The 16,531-nt window shown below is 42.0% G+C and overlaps 2 protein-coding genes across 2 annotated transcripts in view; both read left to right on the top strand.

Annotated features, from left to right (window-relative positions):
- The window catches only part of cunh7orf57 (chromosome unknown C7orf57 homolog), an 11,784-nt gene extending 7,384 nt beyond the window's left edge, over positions 1–4,400 (top strand). Inside the window, exons 7-8 of the mRNA XM_005738669.2 lie at positions 86–186; positions 1,923–4,400. Coding sequence (XP_005738726.1) covers positions 86–186; positions 1,923–1,981 — 160 coding nt within the window. The 3' untranslated portion in view covers positions 1,982–4,400. The remainder of the gene's footprint in view (positions 1–85; positions 187–1,922) is intronic.
- Positions 4,401–5,344: 944 nt separating this feature from the next.
- The window catches only part of LOC102209769 (plakophilin-4-like), an 83,710-nt gene continuing 72,523 nt past the window's right edge, over positions 5,345–16,531 (top strand). Inside the window, exons 1-2 of the mRNA XM_005738704.2 lie at positions 5,345–5,797; positions 6,587–6,772. Of these exons, the coding sequence (XP_005738761.1) occupies positions 6,647–6,772 (126 nt within the window). The 5' untranslated portion in view covers positions 5,345–5,797; positions 6,587–6,646. The remainder of the gene's footprint in view (positions 5,798–6,586; positions 6,773–16,531) is intronic.

Raw genomic sequence — 16,531 nt, 5'->3', positions numbered from 1 at the left:
TGTACATATATATACATATATATACATATATATACACATACACATAAGCGTAAAGTAAAACTGCTGCGTTCTGCCTCCTCTTCAGGTCTTATGATAAGAAGACTACACCCGTCAGCATGTCCAAGCTGCTGAGTCACGGCTACGTGGAGGGGCAGAAGAAGTCACTCAATGACGACGATGCCTCAAGTATGATGTCAAACAGCTGGAGGGTGTTAGCCAGTGATGTGTGAATCCTGCAGTAAATTCAATACATAGTATTGATCATGTTTACAGATTTAATACAGAGTAAGATAAGAAATGTTTAATTTTCCCAAAAGTTGCCAATTAAATAGAAAATACAAAGAGTTGAAGACCTCAGGAAATAAGTAATGAAGGCAGGTATTGTAGTATAGGTTGGTAAAAATTTTCTGCATCTGTTCTTCTATCAGCGGAGCTAATGGAGATGCTAGACAATGTATACAGCTACAGGTCCAGCAAGTGGTCTTTGCATCCACAGCCACAGTCTGCATCAGCTGATGGATGTGTCCAAACAGTATGGTGGTTCAAACAGCAGCACCAATGATGAATTTTCACAGCGCGTATCAAAAATGAGTAAAGAGTGCGTGCACCTAGGGCATCATGTAGGTCTTTAGACTGACTTCACCAAATATGATGCCAAATATTCATGAATATTCCAAATGTTCATGAAAGTAAAATACCTTTAAATTGCTGTCGGGCTACTGTTATGGCTTCAAGAGGCTTTTTTTTTTTTTAAATTACATTTTGTGATGCTACAGTAGTGAAAAAAACTACACCCTCTTTCAATTTTAACGTTTGACATATGTGGATAATTAAAGAATTTAATCTGGTCTTAATTATTTTAATACCGCAGAGGAACAACAACACATGAGGCATTGTAATTATTTACTTAATGCCAAAATGCAGAAGCTGTGTGTGGTTATAAACTAGATGAAAGAAAAAGAAATCAAACATAGACTTGGCTCAGGGTTACAGGAAAATGAAATCATTTTAAAATTGTTTGCAACCAACATGGAAAAAAAGGGAACAAAGTTGCTTCTAGAAATCTGTATTTCTTACTGACGCTCACCGGGGAAAGGCAAAGACTTTAGACACTATTAAAAAAAGATTAGATCTTCCTGCTGTCTGCGCGTTGAGCAAGCTTCCAGCATTGGTGATGTACTTTCAGAGAATTGATTGGTCAGTAGGTGATCTCTTATTTTAAACTGGATGTGCTTTGGAGCATGTTAGGCCTGTGGCAGAAGTCATTATAAAAATGAAAACTCGAGGTTAACCCGACAAGTTAACAAATCCTGCACACAGTCCTGATCTCAATCCAACAGAACACCTTCGGGATGAATTAGAGTGGAGACCACGAGCCAGGCCGTCTAATCCAACATCAGTGTCTGCTCAAAATTTGCATAAACGCACTCCTAAACCTTGTGGAAAGCCTTCCCAGAAGATCTAAGGAGCTGGGAAAGAAAAGCAACTGGATTTCTTTCAGTTTCTTGAAGACATTTCATCTCTCATTCGAGAAGCTTCTTTAACTGAAGAAGCTTGCTTTTCTTTCCAAGCTCCTTAGATTACAATGACTAGCACTGAGAGCCTACACAGACACCTTCCCAGAAGAGCTGAGGCTGTTATAGCTGCAGAGGCTGGGCCAACATCATAACAAACCCTATGGATTAAGAATGGGATGGCATTCAAATTCCCTTGAGCGATACTTTTTTCCAATACAGTGTACATTTATTTGGATAAACTGTCCGTTTGAAGTAGTTGATGTAACACTAATACTAATAAGCTGGTTGTAACAGTAGATTACAGTGGTATTAACGCGTATGTCATTGGTGGGAGAGAGCGTTTACAGTTTGGCCTGATAGGCCTCAGAGACGTTTCCTCTTCTTCATGTTTCTTTTGTCTTTCAGGTGTGACCTCAGAACAGACGAGCACTGTCGCGACGGAGGACGTGGACGATCTGGAGTAGTGAGCGCAGGTCTTGGTCCGGAGGGGGGGAGGGGGCGTCTTAACACTGATTCATGGTGTCACAAACCCACGAAGGCGCTGCTCTGCCCCTCTTGGAATCACTCGCATTTACTGTACATCCACTGACTGTTATGTTTTTGTACTCATGTTTATGCAAAGGTACTGTCCTCTCTCCCTATTTATTTGCTTTAATTTGTAAAAAGAAGTCAGGCGGGTTTTATGTTTGAGTAGAACTGTCGGTGCTCACGGTGTCTTTTATTTGTTTTGTCGTTCCTCGATTTGAAAGACGAGTCGTGTGCAGGGCTGGAAACTAACAGGCTGGTCGTTTCCGCCTCATTTGCCGTTAGTTCCCCTCCCTGGTTGTATGAAGATCGAGTTAGTGAAGTAACCAAGTGTTTGTGCTTATAAATTGTGGTTCCAGTGACGTGACATATTTATTCTTTTTGACCAAATGCTCCTGCTGTCTGAAGGGATGCTACAGGTTTGTGTGTTTGCTGATGCGGGGGCAAATACGCTCATTCGCTGAGACAGCAGCCTTGCGGCTGTGACCACGTGCTAAAACGAATGCTGATGGCCACAGCCGCCACAGTTTGTTTGGACCAAAAGTGATTTTTTTTTTTTTTTCTTTCAGCTTGCCGCTTTGCAAAAGGTTGCCTTTTCTCGCAAACCCCTTCGCCCCACAACGCTGTCGTTGTTGAGGCTAGAAAATCCAGAAACATGCACTCATAAAGACTCATTTTTCCTCAGTAACAAGGCTCAACAGAGCCAGAATATAACAAAGAACCAAATGTTGGAGTCCATTCCAGATATGTCAGCAGTTTCCCAATCAAAGATCTAAATTTACTCTATTCTCCAGGTTAAAGCCCCTCTCTGCTAAATCAGTGCATTTTCCTCCAGCTTAAAAAACCCACAACAGATAAAACATCCTGGACAACTTTGGGGATAACGACTTCCTTCTGCAGGCCGACAAGCTGAAAGTCAATTCCAGTGTAATTCCCAGTGACGATTAAGGCAGGAGAGGATTTTTTTTTTTTCCCCTTCGTCTTTTTTTAAGTGAGTTCTGAACGTGCCAACCAAGCAGTTTTTTTCCCTGCTCATGCAGTGTTTAGACTTCGTAGACATCAGTAGGAAGAAGTTAGTGTTAGTGCACAGCCCAGTCATGCTGAGCCCTCCACCCCATGACGCGATGGAGAGTTTATTCTGATCAGATGAGAGGAACGATTACTGCTGCAGCATTAAAGGCAAGGAAAACTTTTGTTCATGTAACATTTAAGATATGCATCATATAAGTATAAAATGTTATAATAAAATAGCCTAGAAATGTACTTTTCGGTTTGAAATGCATTGATGCCAATAGACTAAATGGCACATAGCCATGTTTAGTTTAAAAGTCTGTGTATATATATATGTGTGTGTACCTTCTTCCTCCCACTTAATATGCCGACATCAGTCGAGAGGCAGTGTTGAATCTTTAGATTTTAACTTGCCAATGCATTGTATTCAAGGTGATAATGTCCCTGTGTTTGATGTAATTCCCCAAATTAAATGCAGGAGACTTTCAGGACCTGAAATGCTCAGTTTAGGAGCAGACTGATGCTATAAAAGTTGAAAAGCTCCCATCTCCTCCTCTTGTTGCAACATTAGTTTGACTGTCAGGATGCCCAGGGGAAAAAAGTAATGGATTTCTGTGTTTGATGGACATTTCAGCTTTGAGTCATTTAATAGTTTTAACTTTTGAGGCGTAACCGTGACAGCAGAAATCCTAATCCTTCAGGGACATTCGTTTGGGGGTGGGGGTGTTGCTCTTAAAATGAAAAGGATAGCGGTGACGTGTCTCTCCTAATACATCCAACAAATTCATCACCTGCGTGTCAGAAATGCTGCAGCAGTAACGGACTCTTGTTTGGAAAGAATTTAAAACCCTTACAAGGGATGTTTCATGTTCAACACGGCTGTCTGGTTTTAATATATTTAATCAGTGATGCATAATTTATCTCTGTGTGGTGTTTCCAACATGTTTTACCGGCACGGTGTTTTACTTTGCAGTACAAGGAACGTCGAATGTATCATCTTTTGAAACGGTTTGCTTTGAAGAGCGGGTTTATTTTTAACAAGCTGTTAAATATTCAGGTATTCACAGTTATTAAAAAAAGCAGTGTTTTGTCATGTGTCTTCCTCGGCTCCGTGTGAGCCGGTGGCGTTATCGGTTTACAAACCAGTAGTGGGAAACCTTTTAGTGGCTTAACTTTGCAGCTTCCTTCCTGAAGTCTTGTCACTCGTCTTGCTTTCTATCTGCAAGTTTACTTAAGGTGCACCAGAGGAGACGGAAGAAGGCAGCTGTTAAACAGAGACCATGCTTACGTTTAGGACCGCACACAGACTCTTTAATTGTCATTTAAATAAATGGGCATGTGCATGTACCTGTGTTCTGCTTTTTCTTTTCTTTCTGAGCGTGAGAATCTACTAACGAAGCTCCTCCTTTTCTTTCTACACCAAATGTGGATGCTTTCTCACACACACAACTATTTAAAGATGAGTAAAGGTGTCTTCATGTTTAAGCTTTAAAACAAAATGAAATTTGTAGTAGCTTTAAAAAACAACAACTTTAAAACAATATTTTCTTTATTTTTAGTCTCTTCAAAACTCTCCAGGTCACCTTACATTAGTGTAATTTAGAAGCATATACATAATTAAATAAAATAAAAGCACAAAATCTTAGTCTGATAAGATTATAGCATACATAGCATATGCATTTGCATTTAAACAGATATACAACCACAAAATCTCCTAATCAATTGTAAATTTGCTCCACTACAGTTGTAACATGATGTCTGAAAGTTAAAACATTTCAGCTAAAAAAGCAAAACCTGCTACCAGCAAACCGGAAATGAAGAGCAAGCTTACCAGGGCTGTGTGACAGGAGAAGTCTGGAAAAAGTGTTAGAAGTCACAGGAGTTCATGGTAAGTTTCAAAGTATGTTAACTTGATTGCAGCTATCAGCTGTATGCCCCATCCTGCTAGCTGTTAGGGACAAGTACTGGTGGGTTTCCACTGCCACTGTAGTCAGCTAACACGGGGCAAAATGTCATCAAAATATGTGTATTAAAATACTCGGATTAAAAAAAAATCTCTTAATATTTCATCTGTATTGATTTGAATTCAGTGGTTTAATAGTTTCATTGTTTTATTATCCTGGCGTAAAAGGGCTTTCATAAAATAATTTCCATAAGTTATCCTGAAGTGCTTCATAAACTTTACTATTAAATTTACCGTTGGGAGTCCCATAATGACCACTCAGGCCCACGGAGGTTTGTGTAGGGGAGAAAACACACTCACACGCGCGCGCACGCGGGCTGCATCCCTCCTCTCCAGCGGGGTGTTTGCACGGAGCTTCCGCACATCTGCACGGCTGCAGCTGCTGCAGCAACGCATGCACCGGTGGGGCATCGGTGACCGCTGATCGATTATCGTATCGGAAAGCAATTCGTAGCCGCATGGTGACGTCACGCCGCTGATCGGTAATAGTGGCTGGGCGGGTTGATTGGTGGGTGGGTGGCTGGGTGCCGCGCGGACGCCAGGGGTGGATGAGTGCACCGAAACCCCACAGCAGGTGAAAAAGAAAAAGAAGAGGAGAGGAGGGGGGAAACACATAATTGCAGGAGGAGCGCGAGGACGTGCACGGGGACTGTTTGTTTATTTTTGACGTCGGCGCGTGGGAAATGTAGTAGCTGTCACGGCCGTCCGCAGGTGGAGGATGGATGTGTAACAGGACGGATCAAGCCAGCTGTGGCCTGCTTCTGACAGCAACATCTGGCCGGTGAGTCCTCACTGACAGCCGCTTGCCAGGCAGGAGGGCGGGCAGCGCAGCTCTGCGTGCCCGAAACAAGAGAGGCAGGCTCGGATTGACACAGCCGCGCTCCCCGCTCTCCGGTCCGGTGAGTCGGTGTGACCTCGTCCTTGGCTGCCGGATGGTGGATGAGTGATTGATGTGTGACAGTCAGGCTGGTGTGCAGATGTGATCAAGGCTCTTCGCTTATCGCCCAGAAAAGAAACGGGGGTAAAAAATAAATAAATAAATAAATAAAAGGAAAAAAGGATCCTGAACGTGACATGTTGTTAAATGCCTCCCGTGCAGCTTGCATGCACACCTTCAAATGCAATCCATAACATTTACACTACTGCAACTGTAAATTGTGGAGACATTTGCAGTCACCTGCGGCACAGAAGGGTTAAATCCCCGCTGAAATGCCTCACAATTCCATGGAGATTAAAGCATATATAAGGGAAAGCACTCTAATCTCATCAGTGAGCCTCATTACGAATCCCTACAGAGGCTGATACTGTAGGTGCATAAAAAGAAAAGCACAACATGAGCCTCCATAGGGGTGTTGTAGTGATACCATAAGGTCACTATAAAATCAGTATGAGTGTCTGCAGGGATATTAGGGAGGTTTATAAAAACCAGTGTGAATCCCTGCAGGGTTATTATAGAGGGTGCTCCCCTGTAAACTCACCCTGTGACACGCTCAGTGGCTGTGACAGTGATTTTCTGGTCATTGTGCCTCCTCCTTGTCCACATCCTGACCGGCTTGTAGTCCTCCTGCAGGGTCAGAGAGGGCGCCTCAGCAGCCAGCCGGCTCTGGACTACAGCGGGCAGGTAGAGGCGATGGAGGAGGGTGACACAGAGGGGGAAGGGCCCATGGTGGCCAGAGAGGGACCGAGTGGTCACAGCCACCCTACAGACTCCAGCGGCACCACCACCACCAACCTCCTGGCTTCTGTCAAAGAGCAGGTAGGCGGCAGAAGATGCTGCAGTCACACCCTTGTTCGTGTGTGCTCCTCATTTTCCCACATTATTCCCACGCCTTTCACTCTCCATTAATAACTCATCAGTGACTGACTTTGGCTTTACGCTGCCAGTTCTGAGGCTGCATTCACACTGACAGTCTCTGTGTTTTTAATGGAGCTGTTTTCGCTGTTTCTTTGCATTAGACCTGCTTGAAGATCTCTGCACAGAGGCACTCACTTAGGAAGATCCATGCATGCTTTGTGGTTGTTTTGCATATGTTTTTGTTTTTGAGTCATGTAGTATAACTCTCTGTGGTTATTTTATGTCTGTTTATGATCATTTTACATCCCACTGTGATATTTTTGTGTTTTTATTGGTTATTTAGTTTCTCTTCAAGCTAATTTTCATCTCATCTGTTTTGTGGTAGGCTCCTTATCTTTGATGGTTTTTCTTGCCTCCTTTATAGCTTTTTGTGGGCATTTCCTGCCTCCCTATGGCTATTTTAAATCCTATTTTGGTTGTTTGGGATGTGCTAATTTTTTGTTCATTTGTTGTTGTTTTGTGTGCTTCTGGGGCATGTAACTTCTCTTTGTAGTCACTTTGTATCTCTTTTGGATAATTTGGTGTCTCTCTTGCACTATTTTGCGTCCCACTGTGTCTGTGGGTTTAGCTTGCCTTTCTTCAAGGTCTGTTTGCATCCCCTTGAGGATATTTTCTGACTCTTGAGATATTTCATACTCCTACATGGTTATTTCATGGTCTTGTGTGTCTCGTTGTGGTCATTTTGTGTCCCATTGTGGTTGTTTTGGATCCCTTTGTGGTCATTTTTTAAATCTCTGGAGCCATTTCACATCCCTTTGTTTTTGGAGCTTTTTGTTTTGTATTCATTTAGAACAGGTTCCTCTGTCTTGCTTTATGTTTCTTTTATCTATTTTGGGGACATTTTGCTTCTCTAACATTCTTTTGTTTCCTATTGTGGTTCTTGGAATTTATTTATTTATTGTGTTCATCTTTAGCACGTTAAAGTTGTTTTGTGTCACTTAGTGGTCTCTTTCTACCTGTTGTTGTTATGTTGTTTAGTTGTCTTTTATTTTGTTGTTTTGTTGTTGAGTCCTCCTTGTGCCATTTTGCATTCCATTGTAGTCATTTTGCATTTCTTTCGTTTCTCTTTCTCTTTGATTTTGCTTCTTATTGGGCTTCTTTGTTTTTTACCTCTCTGGTTTCTTTTGTGTTTTGGGGGCATTTTGCTTAACATTGAGGTCATCTTCTATCCTTTTGTATTTGTATTGCATTTTTGGGGGGCATTTTTTATTCTCATTGCGGCCCTTTTGCATCTGTTTATATTAATTTTGTATCTCTGGTATTATTTTGCATCCCTTTTCTCTGCTGTGGTTTTGTGTCCCTGGATATTTTTCCATCCCTCTGTAGAATCATGTGTACCTATTCACTATCCTTTATTGTCATTTTGTGTTTATATGCATCATTTTGTATCCTTTTCTCTACATTTTCCTTTCCTTTATAGTCACATTGTGTCTTTGTTTTTCTTCTTTTATTTTTCATTTTGCTTCCCTTCTGTGGTGGTTTTGTCGTTTGCTGCTCTCTGAAGTCATTTATATCTGATTGTGGTTGTTCTTGTCTCTTTGGGCTAACTGTAACACCATTTGTGTTCATTTGGTATTTATGTCCTTAAGATCATCTTACATCTTTTTTGTATTTACTTTGCCTCCTCTTTCTGATCATTATACATCCTTTCATAGTTGTTTTGGGAGGATGGTCAGATTGTATGAGGGGACACTACACCACTAGCCATCCCTCTGGTCCCGCCCCTTCTCACAGGATAAATGAAGTCTGCGATTCACCCAAATTTACTGAGCAAATCCAGAGGATTATCTGCAGATGAGACTGAAATGTAATGGGTCTCCATGCTGAGCCTCATGAATTTGCACCCAGAATTCTATTAAAACTCTCATTAATAATTTCCACTATCAGCCTTCTGTGATGCTCTGCCCTTAAAAGGATGGGGGGAAAAAACATATTTAAAAAAGATTTACTCACACAGGAGTAGATGTATAAACATTATTTTGATGTTTTTTTTTATTATGAAGATTATAGACATGGCAGATTTGCACAAGATTAAGAGCAAAGACAACTGCTGCAGTTATTACAGATCGCTTGAGGTCACCTGGTGATATTTATCCAATGTAAACAGGCCTTTATACGAACTGACAGCGATGTTATGAAAGTGTGTTTTTGTACCTGTTTCCTTTGCTTGCTTTCCACACATTTCAGATAGTGTTTTGTCTTTTGTCATTCCTTTTATATTCCACTGCAGTATTTCACTGTTTTTGTCCTTGTCATTATCATTCCTACTGCTGCCCTGCCAGTGTGACTAAACCTATCTCTGGTTAAATGCTGTAAAATTTAATTAACAGCTCAGGAACATTCAGATATTCAAATTGATGGGTTGAATGTTGATATCAGCTGACCTCTGTTTTTCTAACACAAACGTCTTTCTGCTGACACTCGCTGAACAAACATGAGATCAGGGAGAGCGTTACAACACAGAGACACATGTGAACACAGCCTCCGTCTGTCTCCCTTCCCTGCTGTTATTTTTGTGGTGATTTCTGTCCAGTCGACACAGGAGTCTGTCTGTTGTCCTGCTTTTAATTATTCCTGGACTGTGGCCATGTTCTCAACTTAGTCCCCGAGTGTGTGTGACGCCGAATGAGGCAGGCTGCTATTTAAAGGCTTATGATGTCCAAGAAAAGAGAATCAGCTCTCACTTTTAATCTGCCGTTTCTGTGTCGCTGCAGATTGTGGCTAAATCTCTACTGATGTGAATTTGGGGGAAAAGGTTGTTTCCAGCTGCTTTTGGTGTTCGTAGAACGCAGCAGGAGCAGCTTTGTCACCCCTCGATCGCTCTTGGTGCTTTAAAAAGCTCTGCTTGAGCTTCATGTTGCAGATGTCGCCTGTGTTGTTTTCATTTCTTGTTGATTAATGTCTACAGCGGGTCCCCCCACGATGAAAAAAAACTTAAGGTTGGAATTGAAAAAGTTGGATGAAGAGTCAGTACAAGATCAATACTAAACACAACAGTTTCAAAGGAGTTTGTGAAGTAGTCACGACTTGTAAGACATTGATTCGTTTTTGTGGACGTGAATCTTCCATTTTTTTTTGTGTCCTAGAAAACAACTTTTTTAATCAGACCGCTCTAATGTCTGCTCATTCATGTCCACGTTCATGAAATGCACATTTTCCATTTTCAAAACTGAAAAATTCCACATTTAGAGGCTGAAGCAGTTGATTTTTCTACTCACACAAGAGAGATCACAACATTCTCCCTTCTCTTCTTCTTGATTAGGCAAAACTGTTTAGATTTCTTCTTATTTTTCTTCTTCTTGCTCCCTTTAGGGGTCACCAGAGCAGATCATCTGCCTCCATCTCACTATCTCTATCATCCTCCTCTGTCACACCAAGCCTCTGCATGTCTTCCTTTACTACATCCATGAATCTTCTCTCCGGGCTTTCTTTTTTCCTTTTGCTCAGCGGTTCCACATTCAGCGTCCTAGATCACAACTCACTTTAAATATCATAAGAAATGTGAGTTGGAGGGTGTAGCTGCAACCCAGCGCGCTTAGTGAAGAAACCCTTATACGATGTGAGAATCTGATCAAGCTGTTTGTCAGAGGGAAAGTGTGATCTTTAGGACACTCTAGCCAAACTTTAGCTGGCGTAATGTTAGCTAATAGCTGGATGTTCTTGTCGTTTAGCCGGCTTGTTGTCAGCTGTCCGGAGACGGGAGGGTCACATCTCTAATCTGCTGACAATATGTTTCCTTCTTTGGCTCTCGGAGGAGGCGGACGCACTTTTTCTCCTCTCCCTTATCTTCCCTGCTTATGTCCTTGTCTAGTCTCGTGGGTTTTTTTGTATTTTCCCTGGAATATTCTCTCACAGTCTGTTCTCTAAAACCTAAAAGAGGAATTATGGATTGGATCAACTGGTCCCTAAATGCAATTGACACCCCTTTCTCAACGAGAAGTTTGGGCTTGGGTGAGCCTGAGTGCTGAAGATATCTACCTATTCGGAACCATGGTAACAGGGTGGCTGATTGGAGCTGGCTTGGCCCTGATTTATCGAAGAATTAAGGAAGCGGAACCGGCTGTTCAAACCCCCACAAGGCTGCCCGCTGGGATTGGAACGATGGGAGAGGCGTGAGTTTCTCAAAATGGGCTCATTGAGTGCAGCACGGATAAGAGCTTGGAGAGGCTACGGCTGCTGTGAATACTCAGAATAAGATCTCTGACTGCAGACTGGATACATCTCGGAAGGGCTAGCCTGGAATAACATCTCTGGGCGCAAATTGGATGACATCTCGGGGAGGCACACTGCCGTGAGTTCTCAGAAATTGGCTCCTTGAGCACAAGAAATGACAACATCACAGAACGCAAGTATGGCGAAGCTCGCGGCTCTCCAACGGGAGATTGAGAGACCAGTGTTGGACTGTAGAACTGCTTTGAAATTCATATGAGCTGTTCGCACTAAAGTAAAAAATACCATCACTTCATGCGGATACCTCTTCGGCGCCAGCTGCAAGGCCGGAGCTGAACAAAACACCCTGATAACGACTGTGTTTAGTCTGTTCCTTCCCATTCCATGCAAGGCCACCTGGGTTGGCTGGAAGACTGTTTACTTAGCCTGGCAGGGCGAAGGACACTGTCTCAGCTGAACTATGGACACGCACACACATACATATACTGATACTGATAAGCACTCACCGACGCATCACCCTCCTTACCCCGGATCCAACGCCACCTCCAATGCTTACCTCCCCTTTGATGTGGACATCGGGTCAGTTGGAGGCGCAGTCGAAAGATTGCAGCGGTCCCAGATCAGATGTACACACTGGAACTCTTTCCCATGTTGCTTGTCTGTGTTTATTGTGCTATGGTGTGTTGATATCTGTGCATTCCTGTATTATCCTTCTGTGTTACACATTTCGATGTTTTTTTCCTCGCTACCTAGCCTGACCTGTCTCCCCAATGTGATGTTTGTGTATTGTATGTACGGTCGGCAAGGTCTGTCATCTCGGTTGTGGGCAAAAGACCTGCAACTGACAAATAAAGGCTATCTCATCTCATCATCTCATCTCTAAGTGTGACGATATCATTAATAAATAAGCACGCTTACGCTCTTTTTTGTATGTTAGGGCTCTGAGGCCTGAGCTGAGGTAGAAGAGGATGACATTTTATCAACATGGTGGCCAAGTCGCTTACCTTCTCATTTTTTGCTTCTTTGGTGAAGGGGATCCCATCTCGAATGATAAAACTTCATGAATGCAAATTAAATTTGCATCTGCACCTGTGAGCTCTCTTTAGCTCACTTCTTCTCCACTATTGGTACGCTACGTATTGGGCTAATCTCTGTCCAAATATAGAAAACGTGATTAGGCAGAACACCAATGTCCGTCTCAGCCACTGTTTTCAAGATGGCGGGGTAAGACAGCAGCTTCTACAAAAGCCTGCTGCTCCTGTGTGTTTTCAATTGATTCTAATTTTATGAGAGCTCATCAGTTTGTTGGAAGACGTAATTAATTACACACTAATCAGTGTAAATTCATAAATTCATTTTTTCTATTAAATAAACTAAAAAAAACAACTAACTGCACCCTTAAACTGTTCAGTAGCCACTTTAGCTCTTATTTTCCAGATGTGAGTGTTAATGATCCTCATAACTAACCAGCAGAGCCGTCTTTCACTGCCCAACATTGTTTCCTTAAAGAGTCCGTGCATCACAGATTCAGCGTTAAACCCACACTGGCCATTTTCTGACATGTTGAAGTTGTTCTGTAGCGTTGGAGAGTTTTGTTCTCATCACCATGAGTCATCGGACATGTTTTTGTAGTAACATAGCAGCTCCATTGAACCCCAGTCCTGACAGGAAACCTGCTGACTCAAACATTGCCTGATATAATCGCATATATATAATCTTTTTCTCCTTCCATGTTCTCGATAAGCTTACGTGCCGCTGTAGTTTTAAACCTTTGCATTATTGCCCGCCAGGTTTTTTTTCTGTGTTATTAACCAGAAACCAATCTTCAAATTATGATGCATCATTTTTTAGCTATGTTTCATGTGTCATGGGCTGCAAAGCATTTGCTCTACAACCTTAAGGTCAGAATTTTCTTTTTCTTTTTAAATCTCATCCCCCACATCTGAATCCAGCTTCCCTGCCAGCTGCTCAGATCTTTAAACCGTCTACCAAAGGTGACTCTGGGTAGTTATTGCGCTGCAGAGCTTGTTAGAAGGTATTGTTGTGGGTATATTCCTGCAGGCACCAGCGAGGTGATGAAATAGGATCCAATAAGGCTGCTCTCAGTAACTGATCTGTGTCCTGAAGGGTTAAGTGAAGGGCAGCTGGACTTCCTCAGCTCTGATTGACTGGCGGGAAGTCGAAGGCCTTTTTTCTTTGTCAGGTTGATTATGTATTCTTTAGGTCACGTTGGGGTCACATTAAAGATGGTGTTGAAGCAGCCTATAACCTTGTGAGGAGTTAAGATGAGACATTAATGGGATCATATTCATAGCAGTGATGTTATCAATTTAAAGGTACTTTTTTATTCTCTGTGTTGGAAAATGCAGCCGTGCACACAGGTGGAAACAGAAAGAAGAGGCTTTCATGTGAATCAGGTGTAACACCACCACTACACTGACACTGATAAACTGACAAGCATGAGTCCTGTGGATTGGATCGTATGGAAGCTAATTAAAAAAATTTAATGAATTGTGTAATGATAAAAAGATCTCAGGACCCATTAATGACATATTATTACATACATGATATCTTTAGTGTCATTTGTCTACATCCAAAATAGTTTGACTGTCCTCAATAGAAGTCCTGCAACATCTGAAATAAATTGGCCCAGATGTTTTCTTCTGATATTCTTACTCTTGTAGGCACGGTTACCATTAGTATGCAAAAAAATTGAGAAATTTCATGTGCGTTTAGCTTTTAGAGCCAAATGCAAGATGCTGGGTAGGTAAAATTAAAAAAATAACTTTTTATTGGTTTCTCCAAGAATCCAGAAGTACAGCAAGTCCATGAAGAAACAAAACATGAATCTGCAAAAGTAGCAAGAAGAAGAATGTGAGGTTAATTCTTAGGGAGCAAACGAAAGATCTGACAAAGACAAAAGGGAAACATGAGACTGTGCACGCTCTCCGGTCTAAGGAAACAGGAGCAGGTGGAGACGGTCAAACACGGGTGAAACTAATGAGGGGGGGCAGATGGTCACGCAGGAAGGAAAGAAACAAAAGCAAGAAGACACATGATGAGACAAACCTACAAAGGCTAATAACTAACACTAAACACGACAGAGACGGTGCACAGTGGAAACATCAAACCAACCTATATAACAGCAATGTTGGGCATTTGTCTTCCGTTGTTCGAAGTTATGTCACATCTGCTGCTGCTGGGTTGAAGACGTGAGGGTACAGTGATCATGTTGATCTGTGCAGAGACTCTCTGATAGGGAGTTGCTGCAGCAGCTGGAGAAAAGTGTCTTTTTTCTAACGTGGAGGTTTTGGCTTAATGGCGACCCGTGTCTTTCAGAAGAACACCACAGCGAGTACCCTCTCCCTCAGCACGTGGTTACTTAGTGACATTGCTATGGTGATGTTCTTGATTGTGCACAATACGACCAACGTGGTGACCATAACTGACTCTCGATGCGAGGCTCGTCAGTTCTGTTGGTCGACTTTGTCGTTGTCCAGTTGTCCTACGATCCTGTCTAAGTCGTGACCCAATGGGGCAATCTTGACTTTAATAAAAGCTCACGAAGACCCTGCCACACAAATGGCAACATCACCATGCATGCTAGACAGTAATGCTGAAGGTGTGTAAGGGGTCCTAACAAAGCCTCACCTCTAACTCTGAAGGAAATGTTTCTACAGTCCAAACTCAACCAGACTTTACAGCTAAATAACCAAAACTTCAATTAATCGAACGCCTTGTGTGTCAGTAACCGTGAGACTAGCTGTAAAGTATCTTTTGTGTTGTCTGTTGTGCCTCAGGATAATTGGAAATAAGTGCACTTCCGGAGGTCCTTGTTTACCAGTGGCTTTGTAATATCCTGTAAGAGCATAGCATCCCTGGCTCACTTTCATCTGGAGCTTATTTGTTCAACCTTTCAACTCACAAGGTTTTCATTATTCAAAGGTAAACTTGAAACACTGATTTGCTGAGTGACATTGGAGCAACAATTGCCACAAGAAGCAACACTGAAGTCTTTGAGCCCCAACATTGTGGAGAAGGTCAGAAAATGGGTAGAAATATTGTGTGTCTTTGACACCCGAGGCTGCTTTTTTCACTTTATCTCCTTCCAACACCTTTTACAGACTTAGCAGCAGTAGTCACAGAAACCAGGAAAAGGGTCCTTTGTGTGTTTAATATGAGCTCTTTGTGAAAAGTTCACATGAGCTGTGAAAACCGTCAAACAAAACTTCACATTATTCTGCAGTTTAGGTTTTACCACCCACAAGAGCAGAAGAGGTTCACCAGGGGAGCCAATGAGTATGAGGCTATGAAGATTTTATGGAAAAGGTTACACAAACACACTCAATGTGTCTTCTGATTAGACGGCATATGTTGATGTGAGAAATGGATAATTAGCAGCTAACAAATTAGAAAGATTCCCCCTGCAACATTCAGGACGACTGCAGCCTAAACTTGGGTGTTGCTGGAGAGCGAACGTTCATTGTGTAGCTCGTCTCAGGCTGTTGAAAAGTCTGCGACCAGAAAATATAATCAACTTGCTTCACTCTTCTCAGCGTTGGCATGCAGGCAGCAGTGCTGCTGAAGCATCAAATCTACCGCCTGCAGTTCCTCCACAGAAATGTCAAATTAGACGTGCTAAACAGAGCACATCAGTTATTGCCTTCCATTGTGTTTAGGCCCTGATGCCTTTCCACTTTGCTCTCATTTAGCCCATTAAAAGTAGCAGAGTGATAGATGTGAGCAGGGAAATGCCAGACCTGCAAAAGTGGCAACTTGTGAAACCCAAAACTGCCCCGGTGTGTGTCTGTGTGTGCATTTTAATTTTGTCACTTCTTCAGCAAACATGGTGAGACTGATCAGATGTTGAGACAACAGCCTGCAGCAAAGTTGCTCCAAAATGAAAGATGAGACTTCTGTAGCTCCTATCGGCATCAACAAAGAAACAGACTCCCTGATATCAAATCCAGAGAGTCTGCAGATCTGCTGTAATGTACATTTGTAATAAGCAAAAGTGCTGCGCTGTGAGATCTTGTACTTGTTTGGGTTGAGACTGAAGCTGCAGAAGTTCTGGAAATAGTGCTATTTTCGCATTTACATTGTACTGAAACTCCCATATACATTTCACAAAATGTCATGCTTTACTTAACATCATACAAATAAATAGAAAGGTGGGCTTCTAAATATTAAAGCTCCAATCAGTGTTAAGTAGCAGAGCACAGTAGCATCTCCGCTAACCCAACTGTGGTTCGAGAGAAGTCGTGTCTTTAGAATAGAATAGAATAGAATTCAACTTTATTGTCATTGCACATGCACAGGTACAGGGCAACGAAATGCAGTTTGCATCCATCCAGAAGTGCTTTAGTGATATAGATATATTACAATATATATTAGCAATAATATAGATACAGAAATGGGTCTATTATGGTATGTTATAATGTACACGGTATGAAGTATGTTGTGAATATTCTATAACTATAAGTATGTACA

The sequence above is a fragment of the Pundamilia nyererei genome, unplaced genomic scaffold, assembly GCF_000239375.1.
Source record: "Pundamilia nyererei isolate P.nyererei 1_Seehausen unplaced genomic scaffold, PunNye1.0 scaffold00085, whole genome shotgun sequence".
Classification (NCBI taxonomy): domain Eukaryota; kingdom Metazoa; phylum Chordata; class Actinopteri; order Cichliformes; family Cichlidae; genus Pundamilia; species Pundamilia nyererei.
This window is presented reverse-complemented; position numbering and strand designations above follow the sequence as displayed.